Source organism: Polyodon spathula, chromosome 19 (assembly GCF_017654505.1).
Source record: "Polyodon spathula isolate WHYD16114869_AA chromosome 19, ASM1765450v1, whole genome shotgun sequence".
In the NCBI taxonomy this organism is placed as follows: domain Eukaryota; kingdom Metazoa; phylum Chordata; class Actinopteri; order Acipenseriformes; family Polyodontidae; genus Polyodon; species Polyodon spathula.
The window spans coordinates 24,859,722-24,880,355 of record NC_054552.1 but is presented as its reverse complement, the minus strand read 5'-3'; the positions used below and the strand labels follow the sequence as shown (position 1 = coordinate 24,880,355).

At 40.3% G+C, this 20,634-nt stretch overlaps 1 protein-coding gene across 2 annotated transcripts in view; it reads left to right on the top strand.

The window, feature by feature from the left end:
- Positions 1-20,634, top strand: part of LOC121294431 (enhancer of mRNA-decapping protein 3-like) — a 132,487-nt gene that overhangs the window by 90,040 nt on the left and 21,813 nt on the right. For both annotated transcript variants that reach the window (XM_041218113.1, XM_041218112.1), the window contains exon 5: positions 16,618-16,771. In XM_041218113.1, the coding sequence (XP_041074047.1) occupies positions 16,618-16,771 (154 nt within the window). The remainder of the gene's footprint in view (positions 1-16,617; positions 16,772-20,634) is intronic.

The following is a 20,634-nucleotide window of genomic DNA, read 5'->3' as shown; positions in this document are numbered from 1 at the left end:
CTTGAAGTAGCTTTTGCATAAATAAACTAGGTTGATGATATTGATGTTGTACACAACATTACTTTTTGCAAATTAGACAAGTACAAAATATGTTGATTTTAATCACCATACTCCAGAATCAAAGAGAGCAATTAGAAATTGAGCTGTCATCTTCTACCATTACACATGTAGCAGTACGTGCCATGCCACCTGTGTCAACAAGATGGCTATGGATGAAAATCAGGAGCAAGGATTGGTGGGTTAGAGTAGTTATGAAGGAATCTTCTGATGCAGAATGGAAGGAAAAAGTTGTGCAACATGATGGAAGGCGTTTTAACTCCACAAAATGTAACTGCGTGATCTTCTCCCACTCGTGATGCGAGTTGCAATTGTGCTGTATAAACTCGGAAGTTGTGCCGAGTATTGTGTAGTTGGTAATCAATTTGGGGTTCACAAATCTACGGTGCATAAGTTGGGTGAGATTTTCAAAACCTTCCATCTGTGCCTGCCTTGTTCAGCTGTTCTTATGAATCTGGCTTCCTGCATCCTTTCCACAACCACTTTAAAAACATCCCCATTGCGTTGCTTTCTCCCATCAAGTTGACACATTATGTCAAGTTCTTTAAAAACACTTAAAAGAAATGACGCCTCCTCTTTGGCCCAAAAGTACTTCGAACAGCTCTTACACGGAATCTTGCCGTCTGCACTTTGTAAACAAAAGCATTAACCCAAGATTCTTTGCGGAAGTCACACACATGCGCAGGTGTAGGCAAATGCAAGTATTCCGAATAAGGTGTTTACTTCTAATATTCCAGTAATAATCCACTAAATAGCTTAAAAATCCACCTATTGTATTCCGAATACTCATTCGGAATACTACCGATCATATTTACAATAAGCTGTTTACATGTTGTTTTTCATATTTGGAATACTGAAGTATTCTGAATAATAACAGAATATTTGCTTGCATATAAACGTGGTGACAGTGTCCTGAAGTAACATCCTGTCCTTGGTGTATGATAATGGAAGATGCCTGGTCATTCCTGTTGTCCACAGTAATTTTGCTCTTCTGCACAGCAATAAACTTTGAATTGTGTCGCTCTGTAACGGTCCTGTCTGGTTTGGACTGCAATCATTCTTCCTGCTAACTGAATAAGTTCACATTTCATGATTGGAGAAGTTTTGTATTGCCTACATTTGCTACCAAGAATCGTTGCCCATTTGTCCTTTCTGTACATGAGTTCTTCCAAACACATGGAATCTGTACCAGCAGGTGCATGTAGAGGGTAAACATGCAGCACCTGTCGGTGTGATGAGCAGCAGTTACATCGAGTACATACAATGTCATGACTTATTTTGACTAAAACCATGCAAGATACTTCAGGACAAATTTCAGACAATTTGTTGAGAAACTCTGCAACATCTTGTTGCTCACCTGTATTGAAGGGTTCTCCTAAGAAGTGACAAATATCCACAGTAGCTAGAGATGCAGTGCATAGCAAGTGATCATAGTGGTAAACAAAGCTTCTGATAACCTCTTGTTGACTGTATTTTAATGAATCCTTCAGAGGCTGCAAGTGAAGAAGGAACTTCAATGTTGCATTTGCATAGCATGAGATGAAATTGGGGTTGCTCAAGCCTCTGAATGGATGTGTAACTGCAAGTGTTCTCTTAAAAGATTGAGGCTTTTGCTGTTCCTGATGTGAAGTGATGGCTCAGTGAATGAAATGCACTTGATCTTTTACCTTGTGTCCCTTGTGCGTGTTGGTCTCCTTCAAGCTTATCAACTTAGAACAATAAATCCCTGTGAGCCTGCTGTATTCTGCAACTGCATTTTGAGGTGCCTTAATGCAGGTGGGGTCAAAAAGTTGATAAGGTGGACACCGCTTAAGGATGTAACTCTGGAAAGTGCAACGAAACGTCCCTAGGAGAAAATGGAGTTACCAAGATCCGTCATAAATGTTTTTAGAGTCATACCCTGGCATTTGTGAATGGTGATTGCATGAGCACCAATGACTGGGAACTGCTCTCGAACAATGTAGACTGTCCATGATTTAAAACTTTGAGCGTAAACATTCAAAGGTATGGGTGACTCCATTGTTAAATGAGATGGTTATGGTTTTGACCATACTTGTGTTTTCCAGATAGTGGGGAGCAGCTTGAAGCTTCCCTATTTTTTGCCCCATTGATGAGACCAGTGGAAATGTCAATGTTCTTGCGAAGCACCAATTAGCAGCTTATTTTGACTCGTATGGTAGTTTCCAGTCCAGCTGTACGACTGCAGTCAGCCTTGTAGGCGTTCATTTTTTTCAGCACATTTCTCTGGAAGTTACAAGGGCAGTACTGTATCTACTATAGATATTAATGAGAGCAAAACAAAAGAAGAACAAGGGAAAAGCAGATCTTTTCAAGAAAGCTGGAAGTCATTGTCTAAATGGATTTATATTTTTAAATGCTGCAATTACAGTTCTGCTTGTGAAGCATCCACACTCTGATTCGACAGAACAAGTGATTTATTTGCACTGTGCAGTACTTTGTTTCCCCGCCCATTGCTGGATGGGGACCTTTGGTGAACATCAATTTTCAACTCTTTCCACATATTCTCAGTTGGATTGAGGTCCGGGCTTTGACTGGGCCACTCCAAGACATTGACCTTTTTGTTTTTAAGCCACTCCAGTGTGGCTGTATGTTTTGGGTCATTGTCCTGCTGGAAGATGAATCTTCTCCCAAGTCCCAGGTCTCTTGCAGACTTCAGCAGGTTTTTCTCCAGGATTTCTCTGTACTTCGCTGCATCCATTTTGCCTTCTATGTTCACAAGCTTTCCAGACCCTGACGCAGAGAAGCATCCCTATAGCATGATGCTGCCACCACCATGCTTCACGGTAGGGACGGTGTACTCGGGATGATGTGTGGTGTTAGGCTTGAGCCAATCATAGCGCTTAGCTTTGAAGCCAAAAAGCTCTATTTTGGTCTCATCAGACCATAGAATCTTCTTCCACTTGGTCTCAGAGTCTCCCACATGCCTTCTGGCAAACTAGCCGAGATTTGATGTGAGGTTTTTCAACAGTGGCTTACTTTTTGACACTCTCCCATAAAGGCCAGTTTTGTGAAGCACCCGGGCTGTTGTTGCCGTATGCACAGTGTATCACACTTACATCCTACCCCTGATTGGTGCTTTTAAAGAACCTTATTCCGGATTTGCTTTGAATGTTCCTTTGTCTTCATGATGTAGTTTTTGTTAGGAAATGTACTAACCAACTGTGGGACCTCCCAGACAGAGGTGTATTTAACGTGAAATCATGTGAAACACCTTAATTGCACACAGGTGGACTCCATTCAACTAATTATGTGACTTCTAAAGACAGTTGGTTGCACCAGAGCTTATTTACGTGTGAATACTTATGCAGTCAATTATTTTCTGTTTTATGTTTGTAATTAATTTAGAACAATTTGTAGATTTTATTTTTCACTTTGACATTAAAGACTTTAGTGTGTTGATCAGTGGCAAAAACTCCTAATTAAATCCAATTTGATTCCATGTTGTAACACAATAAAATGTGGAAAAGTCCAAGGGGGGTGAATACTTTTGAGAGCCACTGTACAAGGAACAGGGACACCATGGATGAGAAAGTGTGTGGTTTTACAAAAAAAACATTTCGATAATGTACACTATAGCAGAATAAAATAAATGGATAACATAACATGATGTCTGAAGGTTTAAGTAGAAATTAACGGTAGATTGTTCATCATCATTAGTTACATAGTGAATGACGTCACAAAGACATTAGATTTAAAGAGAAATAAGTGTGGTTGCCATGGCATCAAAAAGCTACAAATACCTCCAATGTTGTTTTCAAACACACCTTCACTTGACAAGATATTTTAAACATACCAAAATGTTGGTAAAGTTGGCTCTTTGTATAAAATAGAAAATTAGTGCTACCGCTTGATTTTAAAATTTGACCTGTAAATTTATGGGAATTGGTTAATTTAATCAATAGATTAACCCATCTACATTGTAACACGTCTAAATCAATAGAATCTATAAAAACATAAATTTTAAAAAGCCTATAATGGGAATTTGGGGCCCGATCTTAGATCTTCGTGCAATCCCCTCGCTAAATTTGTGCCTCGCAAAAAAACAGTGTTTTGGCCCAAAATCAGAGATATTCCAAAATTTTGAATATAGCAGTTTTTTGAGCAATTCGCAAATCTGTTTGTGCCTCGCAAAACCGTCTGCGCATTCAATACCAATATAGCAACTGCACACAACAGCCAAGCGAGAATGCAGAATGTCACCATTAGTAATGTCATTACGCCGACAAGCTGCTATCGTGTCACCACAGTATGTACCGATATGACAGCAGACAACACCACACAATATATCATGCACACATACATACGGATCATTCAAATACGCAATTGGTTCCATAGCTAGGTGCCGAGTTTTCAAATTAATTAACTGATAACGCCACTGTTTTATTGAATACGGACAGTATTGTATCACAAGGAAATACTATATAAGAACATAAGAAAGTTTACAGACGAGAGGAGGCCATTCGGCCCATCTTGCTCGTTTGATTGTTTGCAGCTTATTGATCCCAGAATGTCATCAAGCAGCTTCTTGAAGGATCCCAGGGTGTCAGCTTCAACAACATTACTGGGGAGTTGATTCCAGACCCTCACGATTCTCTGTGTAAAAAAGTGCCTCCTATTTTCTGTTCTGAATGCCCCTTTGTCTAATCTCCATTTGTGACCCCTGGTCCTTGTTTCTTTTTTCAGGCTGAAAAAGTCCCTTGGGTAGACATTGTCAATACCTTTTAGTATTTTGAATGCTTGAATTAGGTTGCTGCGTGGTCTTCTTTGTTCAAGACTGAATAGATTCAGTTCTTTTAGCCTGTCTGCATATGACGTGCCTTTTAAACCCGGAATAATTCTGGGCGCTCTTCTTTGCACGCTTTCCAGAGCAGCAATATCCTTTTTGTAGCGAGGTGACCAGAACTGAACACAATATTCAAGATGAGGTCTTACTAATGCATTGTACAGTTTTAACATTACTTCCGTTGATTTAAATTCAACACTTTTCACAATGTATCCAGGCATCTTGTTGGCCTTTTTTATAGCTCCTACCCATTAATCCATGTACAAGTGTTTCCTTGAATCCCTACTGCATTCAGTTTGAGAATTAATCTTTTATGCGGGACTTTGTCAAAAGCTTTCTGGAAATCTAAATAAACCATGTCATATGCTTTGCAATTATCCATTATTGATGTTGCATCCTCAAAAAAATCAAGCAGGTTAGTTTGACACGATCTCCCTTTCCTAAAACCATGTTGACTGTCTCCCAGGATACTGTTACCATATAGGTAATTTTCCATTTTGGATCTTATTATAGTTTCCATAAGTTTACATATAATAGAAGTCAGGCTTACTGGTCTGTAGTTACCTGGTTCAGTTTTGTTTCCCTTTTTGTGGATCTGTATTACGTTTGCAATTTTCCAGTCTGTCGGTACAACCCCTGTGTCAAGAGACTGTTGCATGATCTTGGTTAGCGGTTTGTAAATTACTTCTTTCATTTCTTTGAGTACTATTGGGAGGATCTCATCCGGCCCAGGGGATTTGTTTATTTTAAGAACATAAGAACATAAAAAAGTTTACAAACGAGAGGAGGCCATTCGGCCTATCTTGCTCGTTTGGTTGTTAGTAGCTTATTGATCCCAGAATCTCATCAAGCAGCTTCTTGAAGGATCCCAGGGTGTCAGCTTCAACAACATTACTGGGAAGTTGGTTCTAGACCCTCACAATTCTCTGTGTAAAAAAGTGTTTCCTATTTTCTGTTTTGAATAACCCTTTGTCTAACCTCAATTTGTGACCCCTGGTCCTTGGTTCTTTTTTCAGGTCAAAAAAGTCCCTTGGGTCGACATTGTCAATACCTTTTAGAATTTTGAATGCTTGAATCTGGTCGGCGTGTAGTCTTCTTTGTTCAAGACTGAACAGATTCAATTATTTTAGCCTGTCTGCATATGACATGCTGTGGCAAAGTGCCCTGCCCCTGGGCTATTTATTTGTGTTGTATGTTATGTGTAGTGTGTTAGTGTTGGTGTATAGTCATTGGTACATGGGATATAAACGGGTCTGTGTAACACAAGTGTTTAAAATGTATATTTGTATTTAGGCACGAGGATTGCACAGCACTTGACGTGCAGGTAAAATGTAGTATATGTGAGCAAGGGGAATTGCACATGGGGTTTTAAGAGCTCCTAGTCCCTTTAACACTTCTGCCTCGGTTATGCTAAAGTTATTTAAAACTGGATAGGAACTGGATGACATGTGGGGCATGTTGTCAGTATCCTCCTTTGTAAAAACTTGTGAAAAGTAATCATTTAATATATTTGCTATTTTTTTTTCTTCATCTATGATTTTGCCATTTGTATCTCTTAAACATTTAACCTCCTCTTTGAATGTTCTCTTGCTGTTGTAATATTGGAAAAACATTTTGGAATTGGTTTTAGCCCCCTTAGCCAATGTTCTTTTCTATTTCTCTCTTGGCCTTTCTAACTTCCTTTTTGACTTGCGTTTTCAGTTCCGTGTACTCTTTCTGTGTACTTTCTTTTTGGTCCTTTTTTAATGCTCTGTAAAGTGCCTTTTTTCGCTGAATATTTTTTTTTAATTGATCTATTAAACCATTTTGGCAATTTAGTTTTACATTTAGATTTGTCTACTTTAGGGATATAATTGTTTTGCGCCTCTAGTAATACATTTTTGAAGAACAACCATCCTTCCTCTGTGGGTGTTTTCTCTATTTTACTCCAATTTACTTCTGTTAGTCTGTTTCATACCTTCATAGTTTGCTTTTCTAAAATTGTAAACCTTAGCTTTAGTCATTACTTTTGGGGTTTTAAAAAGCACTTCAAATGAGCCCATGTTTGTGTGTTGATTAAATTGGGTTCAGTGTGTGTAGATTGAATTGGGGTCCATGTTTGTGTGTTGATTGAGTTGGGTTCTGTGTGTGTGTTGACTGAATTGGGTTCTACATGTTAGCAAGCTTAATTGGGTTCTATGTTTGTGTGTAGATTGATTTGGGTTCTGTGTAGATTGAATTGGGTTCTGTTTGTGTGTAGATTGAATTAGGTTCTGTGTGTATGTAGATTGAATTGGGTTCTGTGTTTGTGTGTAGATTGAATTAGGTTCTGTGTGTATGTACTGTAGATTGAATTGGGTTCTGTGTTTGTGTGCAGATAGAATTTGGTTCTGTGTAGGTTGAATTGGGTTCTGTTTGTGTGTAGGTTGAATTGGGTTCCGTTTGTGTTTTGATTGAATTGGGTTCTCTGTGTATGTGTATCGAATTGTGTTGTGTTTGTGTGTAGATCGAATTGTGTTGTTTGTGTGTAAATTGAATTGGGTTGTGTGTAATTAAATTTGTTTTGCAGCGTTGTTGTGCTGATTCAGTTGGGCTCTGTCTGTTTATTGATTGATTTGGTTTCGTGTTTGTGTTTAGGTTTAACACCTGGGTTTCAATACTATATCTTATGTATGGCGTTACCCCTCCAACTCTTCTGCCCTGCCTGTCTTTCCTATACAGTGTATACCCACAAATATTATATTCGTCCCCATCGCGCTCAGTCAACCAAGCTTCAGTAACACCTATCACATCACAGTTACTTGTTAGTGCAGTAGCTTCAAGATCTAAAATTTTGTTTCTACTAGCATTTAGATAAATACATTTAATGGTTGTCTTACCTGAGTTGTTGTTCTTGTTTTGATGCGGTCTCCCTTCTGTTTTTTTGTTGATTTCTCCCCCCTTCCTTTCTAGTTTAAATGCTTCTGAACCTGTTCGAGGATCTTTTCTCCAAGTAGACTGGTTCCCTTGTTATTTAAGTGCAGTCCGTCCCGCTTCTATACAGATAGTCCTCGTTGTAGAATGTGGTCCAATGATCAAGATAAGTGAAGCCTTCCCGTGTGCACCACATCTTCAGCCATGCGTTTAGATTCATTATTTCCAGCTGTCTGTATGGTCCTTTGCAAAGTGCCGGTAGTATCCCAGAAAATACCACAGTTTTGGTCTTGTCTTTTAATTTCCTTCCTAGCTCTCTGAATTTGTTTTGCAGGGATTTTGGTCCGTCTCTTCCAATGTTGTTTGTACAGATGTGGACGACTATTACCGGGTCGTCTGTTGTTCGTTCTAGGAGCCTGTCCACGTTCTCAGTGATGTGCTTGACAGAGGCTCCTGGAAAACAGCACACTGTTGTAGTAAGGGGGTCCAATCGTCTTATAGATTATAAAACGACGACTCGTGTGTCTAGAGAAAAACTGATTTTCTGAATAAGGTGTCTAGAAGGGCTAGTGTTCCGATAGCATCCTAATATTAAGTGGGTAGTTGGTATCACGTCTTCGGAATACTGCTATCCAGAATACGGATGGATTCATTCGGAATATCCTGTTTACATGGCATGGAATAGCTATTCAAATTTCCCACTATTCCGAATACAACTGGAATCCTGATAGAACATGACAAAGTGGCGGGACACTGCTGACTGGGTGATCCCCACTGTATCACCTGCTACCTTCTGGAAGGTCCCGGTAGCCAGGATACACATACAGACAGACACTACCATTTGCTCAGACAAGGCATGACTGCGCAGGTTTGTTCTGGCCAGGTCATCATGCAGCATGTGACATAGATGAGTCAGCATGTCTCGGTCGAGACAATACCTGGACACGACTTGCTCATCGCTGAGCTCCTCATATGTGTACCGAGGCTGGTACACCCTTTCAGCATATCTTCGCCTATGTCGGGGGTTGCTGTTGCTGGGTGTGTCTTGCATCATTCACACCCACATGTCGACAGACACGATGCATGCTACCCACGTTTCACATTGTTGCCTGTTTGTAGTCCGTGCTGGAATGGTAGTGTGCGTGGAGTTAACGCAGTCCTTTTACAATCGTTATTCAGCGCGTCACAAACCTGGTTTTGTGCTTGGCGCATACCTTCGAATATACCAGAATCTACGCATATTGCCGGCCACTCCCCCCATATTGCACGATGCATACATTATATTTCTACACAGCGAGCAATGGATTGTGATGCACAAAAGGTCGTTTCGAATATGGCAACTTGGCACAGTTTTGGCACAATGGCCATTTGCGACGCGCATACCCCTCTGCGGGGTGCGCAGACCTTTCGAATATCAGGCCCTTGGTCTTTTTAAAAGCTGCATTCCCCATTACAGCTACAGACAGCGGAGCTGCGTTCCCCATTACAGCTACAGACAGCGGAGCTGCGTTCCCCATTGCAGCTACAGACAGCGGAGCTGCGTTCCCCATTGCAGCTACAGACAGCGGAGCTGCGTTCCCCATTGCAGCTACAGACAGCGGAGCTGCGTTCCCCATTGCAGCTACAGACAGCGGAGCTGCGTTCCCCATTGCAGCTACAGACAGCGGAGCTGCGTTCCCCATTACAGCTATGTACTTGGCTTTGTACTCCTTTTTATTGCATCTAGCAAAACCTGAGACACTGAAGAGATTTTATTCCGAGAATACTGTGGCTATTGACAAGTGATTGCTTAACGTGCTGTTGTAGAAAGTGTCAGAGGTGTCAGAAGTACAATTGTAGTCAGAAGCTTACATATCCCAATGGAAATTTATAATTTCTAGAAATTTCTCAAGCAAAGAATTTTAGGGAAAATATTTTGTAGCAAAAGTTTTGGTTTTCTGGATGAGGAAAAAAAAGTTAGAAATAGATGTTTACAATTATTTATTTCAGCAATTTTATTGCAAAACTCTAGTGCCAGGATCATGTTTTACTGCACACAGACCTCTGCACTGACTTGTCACAGACCAGTAGCAGGTTTGTGTGTAGATTGAATTAGGTTATGTTTGTGTGTTGATGGAATCCAGTTCTGTGTTTGTGTGTTGATTGAATTGGGTTCAGTGTGTGTAGATTGAGTTGGGGTCCATGTTTGTGTGTTGATTTGAATTGGGTTCTATGTGTATGTAGATTGAATTGGGTTCTATGTGTAAGCAGACTTAATTGGGTTTTGTGTTTGTGTGTAGATTGATTTGGGTTCTGTGTAGACTGAATTGGGTTCTGTTTGTGTGTAGGTTGAATTGGGTTATGTGTGTGTAGATTGAATTATTAGGTTCTGTGTGTATGTACTGTAGATTGAATTGGGTTCTGTGTTTGTGTGTAGATTGAATTGTTTTCTGTGTGTAGATTGAATTGTGTTCTATTTGTGTGTTTGAATTGTGTTCTGTGTATAGATTGAATTGGTTTCTGTGTTTGTGTGCAGATTGAATTTGGTTCTGTGTGTGTGTTGATTGCATTGGGTTCTGTTTGTGTTTTGATTGAATTGGGTTTTTGTGTGTAGATTGAATTGTGGTGTTTGTGTGTAGATTGAATTGGGTTGTGTGTAGATTGAATTTGTTTTGCAGTGTTGTTGTGTTGATTCAATTAGGCTCTGTCTATGTGTAGATTGATTTGGTTTCATGTTTGTGTGTAGATTGAATTGGGTTATGTCTGTGTGTAGATTGAATTGGGTTCAGTGAGTAGATTGAATTGGTTTTGCTGTGTTTGTGTGTAGATTGAATTTGGTTATCTGTGTAGATTGAATTGGGTTCTATGTTTATATGTAGATTGAATTGGGTCCTGTGTGTAGATTGCATTTGGTTCTGTGTTTGTATGTTGATGGAATTGGGTTATGTCTGTGTGTAGATTGAATTGGGTTCTGTGTGTAAATTGAATTGGGTTCTGTTTGTGTGTAGATTGAAACGGGGTATGTAATTTGAATTGGGTTCTGTTTGTGTAGATTGAATTTGGTTCTGTGTTTGTGTGTAGATTGAATTGGGTTCTGTGTGTATTGAATTTGGTTCTGTGTGTAGATTGAATTGGGCTCTGTGTAGACTGAATTGGGTTCTGTGTTTGTGTGCAGATTGAATTGGGTTGTGTGTTGCTTGAATATGGTTCTCTGTGTAGATTGAATTGGGTTCTGGGTTCTGTGTGTAGATTGAATTGGGTTCTGTGTTTGTTTGCAGATTGAATTTGGTTCTCTGTGTAGACTGAATTGAGTTCTGGTACCTGTTTGTTTAAAAAAAAAAAAAAAAAAAAACACTGAAATAAAGAAAATACTTTAATTCCAACTGAATGTCACACATAGCAAGTACAAAACATACTATGCACCAACACTAAGTTAACTAATAGCTAAACACAATCGTGTAAGTAACTGTGCTGCATGGGAAAACTGCTTATTCCCTATAAATACCCGGCTTCAGGCATCTGTCTGGCGTAATCTGCTTTTTTTGTACATCTATCTGCACCTACTTTCATCTCTGCCACTGAGTTTGAGAGGCTGCTTAGAGCAGTTCAATCAACACTGTGTTTGTGTGCAGATTAAATTTGGTTCTCTGTGTAGATTGAATTGGGATCTGTGTGTGTAGATTGAATTTGGTTCTCTGTGTAGATTGAATTTGGTTCTCTGTGTAGATTAAGTTGGGTTCTGTGTTTCTGTGCTGATTTAATTCGGTTTGCAGTGTTTGTGTAGATTGAATTTGGTTCTGCGTTTGTGTGTAGATTGATTTGGGTTTGCGGTATTTGTGTTCAGATTGAATTGGTTTCTGTGTGTGTAGATTAAATTGGGTTTGCGGTATTTGTGTTTAGATTGAATTGGGTTATTTGTGTGTAGATTTAATTTGTTTGGCACTGTTGGTGTGTTGGTACAATCTATGCAGAAAATATGCTTTTGAACTGTACCAGTGCATTTGCCAAAGACTGCCTTTTCACAACAGGGGCAGACATCGAAAGTTCTGTTTTTATTGCATTTAGTAAGCTGGCATTGTCTTATTCTGTGTGCTAGTGGGCACAACGCTGGCTGACAGTTGAGGGGCATTTGCCAGCCGGTTTTCCTGTCTCTTGTCAAAATGTTTCTGGGCTCCCAAGTGGTGCATTCAGTAAAGAACCAAAGGCATGTCATATGCAGACAGGCTAAAAGAATTTAATCTGTTCAGTCTTGAACAAAGAAGACTACGTGGCGACCTAATTCAAGCATTCAAAATTCTAAAAGGTATTGACAGTGTCGACCCAAGGGACTTTTTCAGCCTGAAAAAAGAAACAAGGACCAGGGGTCACAAATGGAGATTAGACAAAGGGGCATTCAGAACAGAAAATAGGAGGCACTTTTTTACACAGAGAATTGTGAGGGTCTGGAATCAACTCCCCAGTAATGTTGTTGAAGCTGACACCCTGGGATCCTTCAAGAAGCTGCTTGATGAGATTCTGGGATCAATAATCTACTAACAACCAAACGAGCAAGATGGGCCGAATGGCCTCCTCTCGTTTGTAAACTTTCTTATGTTCTTATGTTCTTAGGTTTCTCTGCATGAGTGCAGGATGTGCCCTATAGCCTGGACGTCACCGGTTCGAGTTTGGGCTATTCCACAGCCGACCGTGGACGGGAGTTCCCAGGAAGCGGCACTCAATTGGCTGGGCGGGGGGGCTTGTCTGTAAGCTGCCCAGAGGACAGCGTGTGTTCGTCTTCGTCACTTCCGAGTCAGCGCAGGGGTGGAAGCAGTGAGCTGAGCCTAAGTAATAACTGAGCATTTCAAATTGGGAGAAAATAACAAAAAATAATTGGCAACAACTAAATAATAATATAATAGGTCCAGGGCTAGCTGCAAAACGAAGTCCCTCTGAGTGATTCTGTTCCCGGTGCACTCCTTGTGTAAAACAAAAGCCAGGTTCAAACCATTAGAAAAAACAGCCACAGGCCACCTGCAAGTACCACCTTTAACACAATACAGCCGTGCCATTTGATCCAGTATATCCACACCATACTACATCTCTGGGTTTCGTTTTTCGCAAACTTAGAATAAGAAGTTTTTTGGTGTTTTTTTTTTTTTTGTAACACCTGTACACACTCAGGGTGGTACAGTCATTCTGCTTGAGTGTACTGGAGTGCAGGGGGTTTGCGTGGCTTGAGCTGTTGGTGGTAATTCTATTCAGAGGACAGGCAAACAAGAAAAAAGTAGCATAGATATGTCACATAGCATTGTGGTTCAATGTGTATATTTTGTGATAACTATAATAATAATAATAATGCATTTCGGTGCCCAAGAGTCAATGAATGTTGTGCACAGAAGGCTTAATTCTTCTAGATGATATGAACAAAATACTAAATAAACACAACTTACTCGCTTTCTGTGAAGTTTGAGCACAGCAGTACGTTTGTGTGTGCAGTTGTTAGGCCCACATTGGCCTCAATCTTGTTGCTGGTCCAATAATTGTGCGGGTGTACTGCTTGTACTGTTCCTGTCAGATGGTAGTTGATAAGGTCGGACTCTGTGCAGGATGTGGTTAGATTTTTTTTAAATACCGTGGGTACTGCATCCTTTTTAAGTTTCTGTTTGTGTTGCACATTAATTCCAAATGGTGTCTTTAGAGCCGGTTGATTTGTCAAAACAATCCTCCGTGAAATGTACACTACAAAGTACCGAGTGCTGAGTTGGATTTATAAAATTATAGCATGAACATAACCTTTAAATCTTTTTAAATTGTTCGCACAAACGCATCTATTGCTGTACTTATTCAGTGTACAGTACTACCTCCGATGACGTCACACAGTCGACGGTCATACAGCTGGAAAATGTCTTCCTGCTAATGTTCGGAGGGACATTTAAAATTATATTTTGCAGAAACTGCGCATTGCAATTGAACATTTTAAATGAGAAAAACATTAAAATACATTATATTATCATTTTGTAAAAAGCGGTTAGGAACTTGATAGGGGGACTTTAATTCAAATATTTAGTAACATTTAAGAATAGACATGCACAACATATTCACATACACGGAGATATTTAAATTTCAATTGCAAAAACCGTTCAAAAAAGCAGCTATGGCGGTGCTGGTGTTAATCATGTTCCCTGTTTTATGTAGATGCTGCATGTACTTTTTGACACTTATGAATTTAAATGAAAATTGGCCTGGACATACCAATATTTTGAGTATCAGAATCTGGTAGGCTTGGTTTTGTTAATTATCACAACCTGAGTATACTTGTGTCTGTATCAGCATGTCATACTTTCATTTTTATACCTTCATCTTTCTTGCGAGACTAAAGTAGCATATAAATATACTACTATATATTTATGTAAGTAGTGTATAATTTATTATTTTGCAGTAGGTTTCTGCTCATGGCAGCAGCAAATAGAGATGCATTAGGGCGTGTGCATGAGTTTACATACTTGGAACATGAGTCGGATCAAGACAGTGCACAGTCAACGAGGGGGAACAAAACAAAAAAAATACGCCTAGTACTCCCTACATGCAGTGCCCTCCATAAGTATTGGGACAGTGAAGTCAAAAGTGCTATTTTTGCTGTACACTCAAGCAATATGAAAATATGAGTAAAAGATGAATATGAGGCAAAAGTACAGAATGTCACCTTTTATTTCTAGTGTTTTCAATGCATACATGCTTTACCAACTAAGAATAACAACACTTTTAGAAATCCATCTCATCATTTTATGTGAGCATAGGTGTTGGGACAATTCAACTTAAAGAAAATATAAGAATTATAAAAGTTGGTTTTAGTCGCAAATCCTGTGCATGCAATAACAGCAGCGAGTCTGCGACCCATTAACATCACCAAACTCTTGTTATTGTCCGTTTAGATGCTTTGCCAAGCCTTTACTGCAGCCGTTTTCAGCTGTTGCTTGTTTTGGGGAGCTTCTGACTTCAGTCTCCTCTTCAGCAAGTGAAATACTTGTTCAATCGGATTTAAATCAGGAGATTGACTTGGCCAGTTTAAAACTTTCCACTTTTTTCCCCCGATGATGAACTCCTTGGTTGCGTTGGCAGTGTGTTTTGGGTCATTGTCCTGTTGCATTGTGAAGCGCCGCCCAATGAGTCTGGTGGCATTTCCTTGTATGTTGGTAGCCAAGATGCTTCTGTACACTTCTGAAGTCATTCTGCTGCTGCCATCATTCGTTACTTCATCAATAAAGATGAGTGAGCCTGTTCCAGAGGCAGCCATGCATGCCCATTCCATGACACTACCTCCACCGTGCTTCACACATGAGATGGTATTCTTTGGATCATCTGCAGTTCCTTTTTTTCTCCACACTTTTTTTTGCCTTCCCCATCACTTTGATAAAGGTTAATCTTCGTCTTATCTGTCCATAATGATCTGATCAGAGGTTTGCATCTTGCAGTGTGGCCTTTGTAATTCTGCTGCTGAAGTCTTCTGCGAACAGTAGATTGTGACACTTTCACCCCAGCTTTCTGGAGGTTGGTGATTTCATTGACACTTGTTTGAGTTTTTTGTTTTTTTTCACAGCTCTAGTTATTATTCTGTTATCAACTGCTGTTGTTTTCCTTGGCCGACCTGGTCGTTGCCAATTGCAGAAGACACCTTTTTCAGGACATTCCAAGCTGTTGATTTGGCTATGCCCAACTTTTGTGCTGTGGTTCTAATTGAGTTCCCCTTTTCTTTTAGCATCCAAATTGCTTACTTTTCTTTCATAGACAGCTCCCTAGTCTTCATGTTGGATTATGCCTACTGACACAAAACGCAGACTCCAAAGGCAAAAGCAAAGGGTAGAACTGAGACTACACATTCACAGCTCTTTTATGTGTGAACAATCAATGCAACAGGAAACACCTGATCAATTAGAAACACCTGTGAGCCAAATGTCCAATATGTATGCTCACATAAAATGGGGGGATGGAACTCAAAGTGCTGTTATTCTTAGTTAGTAAAACGTGTGTGAAAACAGCCAGAAATTCAAGGTGACATTCTGTACTTTTGCCTCATTCATCTTTTAATCATATTTTTGTATTGCTTGAGAATACAGCAAAAATATCAATTTTGACTTCACTGTCCCAATACTTATGGAGGGCACTGTATATTGATATGAGACACAAATCAGCCTGGAATACATACTAGCTAGTGCGTCACCTCATAGAAGTGACAGTGTTTGTTAGTGTTCTTACGCTGCAGGTGAGAGGAAGGACCTGCACAGATCCAGTAGCTCCTTCAACACAAAATCTGGCTTGGGGCTAGGCATGTACTTTTAGCATTTCCCTTTTTTTCTTTAAGAATGAAACCTTTCAGTTTGTGTAAACAGCAAGGGAGTTTCGGTGCTGCAGGCATAGCTTATACTCCCTCCTCTGTGTCGGAACAAAGCTCCCAGATCTCAGCGACACCTGTGCCAAAGAACAGGGAGAAAACACCTTGCTTTACTTATCCCTGATTGGTACACTGATAGCTGCTTTAGCAGGGCTAGATGGGTGAATTCTTCTGTTTTTACAACTGCATTGAGTTTATTCAGAAAAATAGTGGTTACCCAAGTATCTAAAAGCTTTTTTTGTTTTTTTACATCTGTAGCAAGATATAGTCAAAACAAAGATCACTTACATGAAGTCATCCATGCAAAATAGACATTGCTTTATTTTTTTTATGCACCACACTGATAAAATACCAACAAGTCTTGTATATGTACTTAGATGTTACACACCTTATTATGACACAGAGACGCAGTGGGGCCCTGTGGATATTTCAGAGAAACTAGGGGACAGTTGTCTCACCCAAAAACCCACACTCATGACCCTGATTGCTCAATGCTTCAACTCTGTGTCCCTTGCAGATGCTGGCCTGGTGGTTCCCAGTATCTCCTATGAGCTGCACAAGAAGCTGCTGTGTGTGGCAGAGCGGCATGGGCTCACGCTGGAGCGGAGGCTGGAGATGGCGGGTGTGTGTGCCAGTCAGATGGCTCTGACCCTGCTTGGGGGCCCCAACCGGTAAGATCAGTGAGGGAACTGCTTCACAGAACCTCAGCACTGCACATACCACAGTGACGGACACAGTGGTCAGAAGTGGCATGCAGTAGAAGTGGTCCATCTCTTTTCTTCTGAACTGTTACTCCCAAGCTTTCTCCTGCCAAAGCTACTTCAGGTGCAGCACAACTTGTGCAGCACACATTCTCCATTCAGAGACATTCCTTCCGATGTGCACACCCAATTCTCAGCGTTTTGTATTGCATAGATTCTGAGGTTCGGATCCCTCAAAACCCTCAATCAGTGCTTTGTGCTCAGAAAATGAGTTGCAGCTATTTAACCCTTAGCGGTCCATTTATTCAGCGCTTGTCAGTTGCATCAGGTCCAATTTATTTTCACACGCGCTAGGTAAAATATATTTTTTTCAAAGTAAAACTGGTTTAAAAGGCACTGCATAGCAAAAGCACAGTCAGTACTGCATCTCCAGCTAAGCCCCACCCCTTGTTCGCTGTATTTTTCACATACCTCTTTATAGTCGTACGCACTGATAAATCCTCTCCTGATCACTGATCTTACACCAAACGCATTATTTTATTACTCAAAAAGCTCTGCAAATGTCTGTGATATCCTTTGAGCATTGGATGAGGAAGCAACTGTCGTCTTTGTTTGTGTCCGTGTTATCTCTGTGGTGCATGGGGCTATGTGTATTGCTCAGTCGTCCCCTTTTTTTTTTTTTTGGCTTCATTCGGCTCCTTTCGGTCTCAGTCAGCCAACTAGCGACCTGTCCTTGACGTCTTTTTGATGGTGTCGGACAGAGTCCAACATCGGACTGGAAAGGGAAAAATGTAGTGTTGGACTTGGCCAGACATAGGATCACAAAGGGTTAACAGAGAACTCAAACTCGGTGTGTTGCCTGTGTTCCTCACTGCTATGGATCTATGTATTGAGTGGCTGAGACCACTGAGCTAGCAAGTATGAGCCTACTATTGTATAGAGCAGTAAAGCACTGCATCAGCACAGGTGTGAGGCTGTTTATTACTAGCTATGGTACAATTCTTCTTTGTGAAAGACACCCTGGCATTTGTTCATTCAGCCCAAGGCAACAATCTTCCAACAATACTGCACCTTGTCATGTGAAGCCTCAATTCAAACCATTTTGCACAGTTTAATGGTTTTGATGGGTGGAAATCTATGGAATAGTAAACCCCTCAATCTGTTTAAACAGAGATGGGCATTTACTGAAGAATCAGAACCGATGGCAGTAAGAGGCTGAAGCTGCCATTGAGCTTCTGTGAGACCAAGTTAACCGTCGGTTACACCTGCAAGCTAACTTTCTTCAGACAACAATCTGGGTCTGCTTTTTTTTCTCCAACAGTATAGGTATTTTATGCATTTATTTTGTGTGGCTAGATCACTCAGTCTCCATAAGCTGTACTGTACCAACCCTGATTTCAGGCTTCATTGCTGTCACTCCCTGGTTGATCACACACGTTAATCTGAGCACCTTTAACCTGTTAAACCCCCAGCCTCCCACAGGCAATTTCCGCCTGGAGGGCTTTGGCCTTAAATAAATCACATTATCTTCCAAAGTATAGCCAGCACAGGCATGGTTCAGGGCTTGAGTTCAAGGTAACCCCCTGGCCATTAGGACTAAAACATCAGATTTGATATAAGTCTTACTGAGTACCACTCTGGAAGGAGACATCCAGAAAAAACATAAAAAACAAGAAACGCTTTTCATTTGTTTATATTCTATCGTAATTTTTTCACCTTGTAGCACATGAAAGAGCCAGATTTTTTTCCCCAACCTCTACACACTGGATAAACATTTGAAACTGATTGAATAAAGGGGTCAAATTCTACATGAGTTTTTACAAAGCTAGGCCCAAGGGTCTTCCCAGTCCAACATGGCCCACTACCAACTGGTCTTACTCAGGTCTTGACCCGCCCGGTTGCTGTCTATAAGCAGGCTGAGGCAGAACCTGTACGCCTGTATACTATACACTGCATTGTTTGTTTCTTGTATCATGCCTGGCTTTTATGTCACAGAGGTACTGACAAACTGCAGTTTCATCAAGTTTTGTGCACCTTTTTATAAGTGCCACCTTGAGAAATGTCTCTCCCGCAGCTCTACAGAGCGCTCTGCGTCCCTTATTCCTTCATAGCGCTCTTCCTCATCACCCACTGTTATACCCCGTTTTACACAAACAAGTTATGATGGCTCAGAATATTTTATGCCTTCTCTGAACCACCTTGCGTCTTAACTCCTGTGTGAAATGCTAGGCCGGCACTGAAGCGGATATGCGAGGGCCGCACCTAAATCCTACTTTGCTAAGATTTATCGATAGTACATGGTTATTTAGATTTCCAGAAAGCTTTTGACAAAGTCCCGCACAAAAGATTAATTCTCAAACTGAACGCAGTTGGGATTCAAGGAAACACATGTACATGGATTAGGGAGTGGTTAACATGTAGAAAACAGAAAGTACTGATTAGAGGAAAAACCTCAGAATGGAGTGTGGTAACCAGCAGTGTACCACAGGGATCAGTATTAGGTCCTCTGCTATTCCTAATCTACATTAATGATTTAGATTCTGGTATAGTAAGCAAACTTGTTAAATTTGCAGACGACACAAAAGTAGGAGGAGTGGCAAACACTGTTGCAGCAGCAAAGGTCATTCAAAATGATCTAGACAAGATTCAGAACTGGGCAGACACATGGCAAATGACATTTAATAGAGAAAAGTGTAAGGTACTGCATGCAGGAAATAAAAATGTACATTATAAATATCATATGGGAGATATTGAAATTGGAGAAGGAATCTATGAAAAAGACCTAGGAGTTTTTGTTGACTCAGAAATGTCTTCATCTAGACAATGTGGGGAAGCTATAAAAAAGGCTAACAAGATGCTCGGATACATTGTGAAAAGTGTTGAATTTAAATCAAGGGAAGTAATGTTAAAACTGTACAATGCACTAGTAAGACCTCATCTTGAATATTGTGTTCAGTTCTGGTCACCTCGCTATAAAAAAGATATTGCTGCTCTAGAAAGAGTGTAAAGAAGAGCGACCAGAATTATTCCGGGCTTAAAAGGCATGTCATATGCAGACAGGCTAAAAGAATTGAATCTGTTCAGTCTTGAACAAAGAAGACTACGTGGCGACCTAATTCAAGCATTCAAAATTCTAAAAGGTATTGACAGTGTCGACCCAAGGGACTTTTTCAGCCTGAAAAAAGAAACAAGGACCAGGGGTCACAAATGGAGTTTAGAAAAAGGGGCATTCAGAACAGAAAATAGGAGACACTTTTTTACACAGAGAATTGTGAGGGTCTGGAATCAACTCCCCAGTAATGTTGTTGAAGCTGACACCCTGGGATCCTTCAAGAAGCTGCTTGATGAGATTTTGGGATCAATAAGCTACTAACAACCAAACGAGCAAGATGGGCCGAATGGCCTCCTCTCGTTTGTAAACATTCTTATGTTCTTATGTTCTTATGATATATCGTGATTATGAATAATCATGTCGTTCACATTTTTTAATTATTCGATAATCGTAGAAAATGACAGTCACATACTCACTAAACTTGGCTGGAAGCAGAACAGATGCTTTTCTCGCCAAATAAGGGTACAATCGTCGGTGTGTACTAGGGCTGCTACGATTAAATCAAAAATCTATTTTTTGATCGATTCCATTCCTCATTATATACATGGACATAAATATTGGATAATCTATTTAATAATTACATTTTTGTAATGCGCATAGTTAATACAATTATTTAAGTTTATCAACGAAACTGCACCGAATGCCCTACCTTGCAGTATTTCTACCAGACAAACAGTGGGCGTGGTCTTGTTTTCCTGCTCGTGTTAACTACCATCTGATT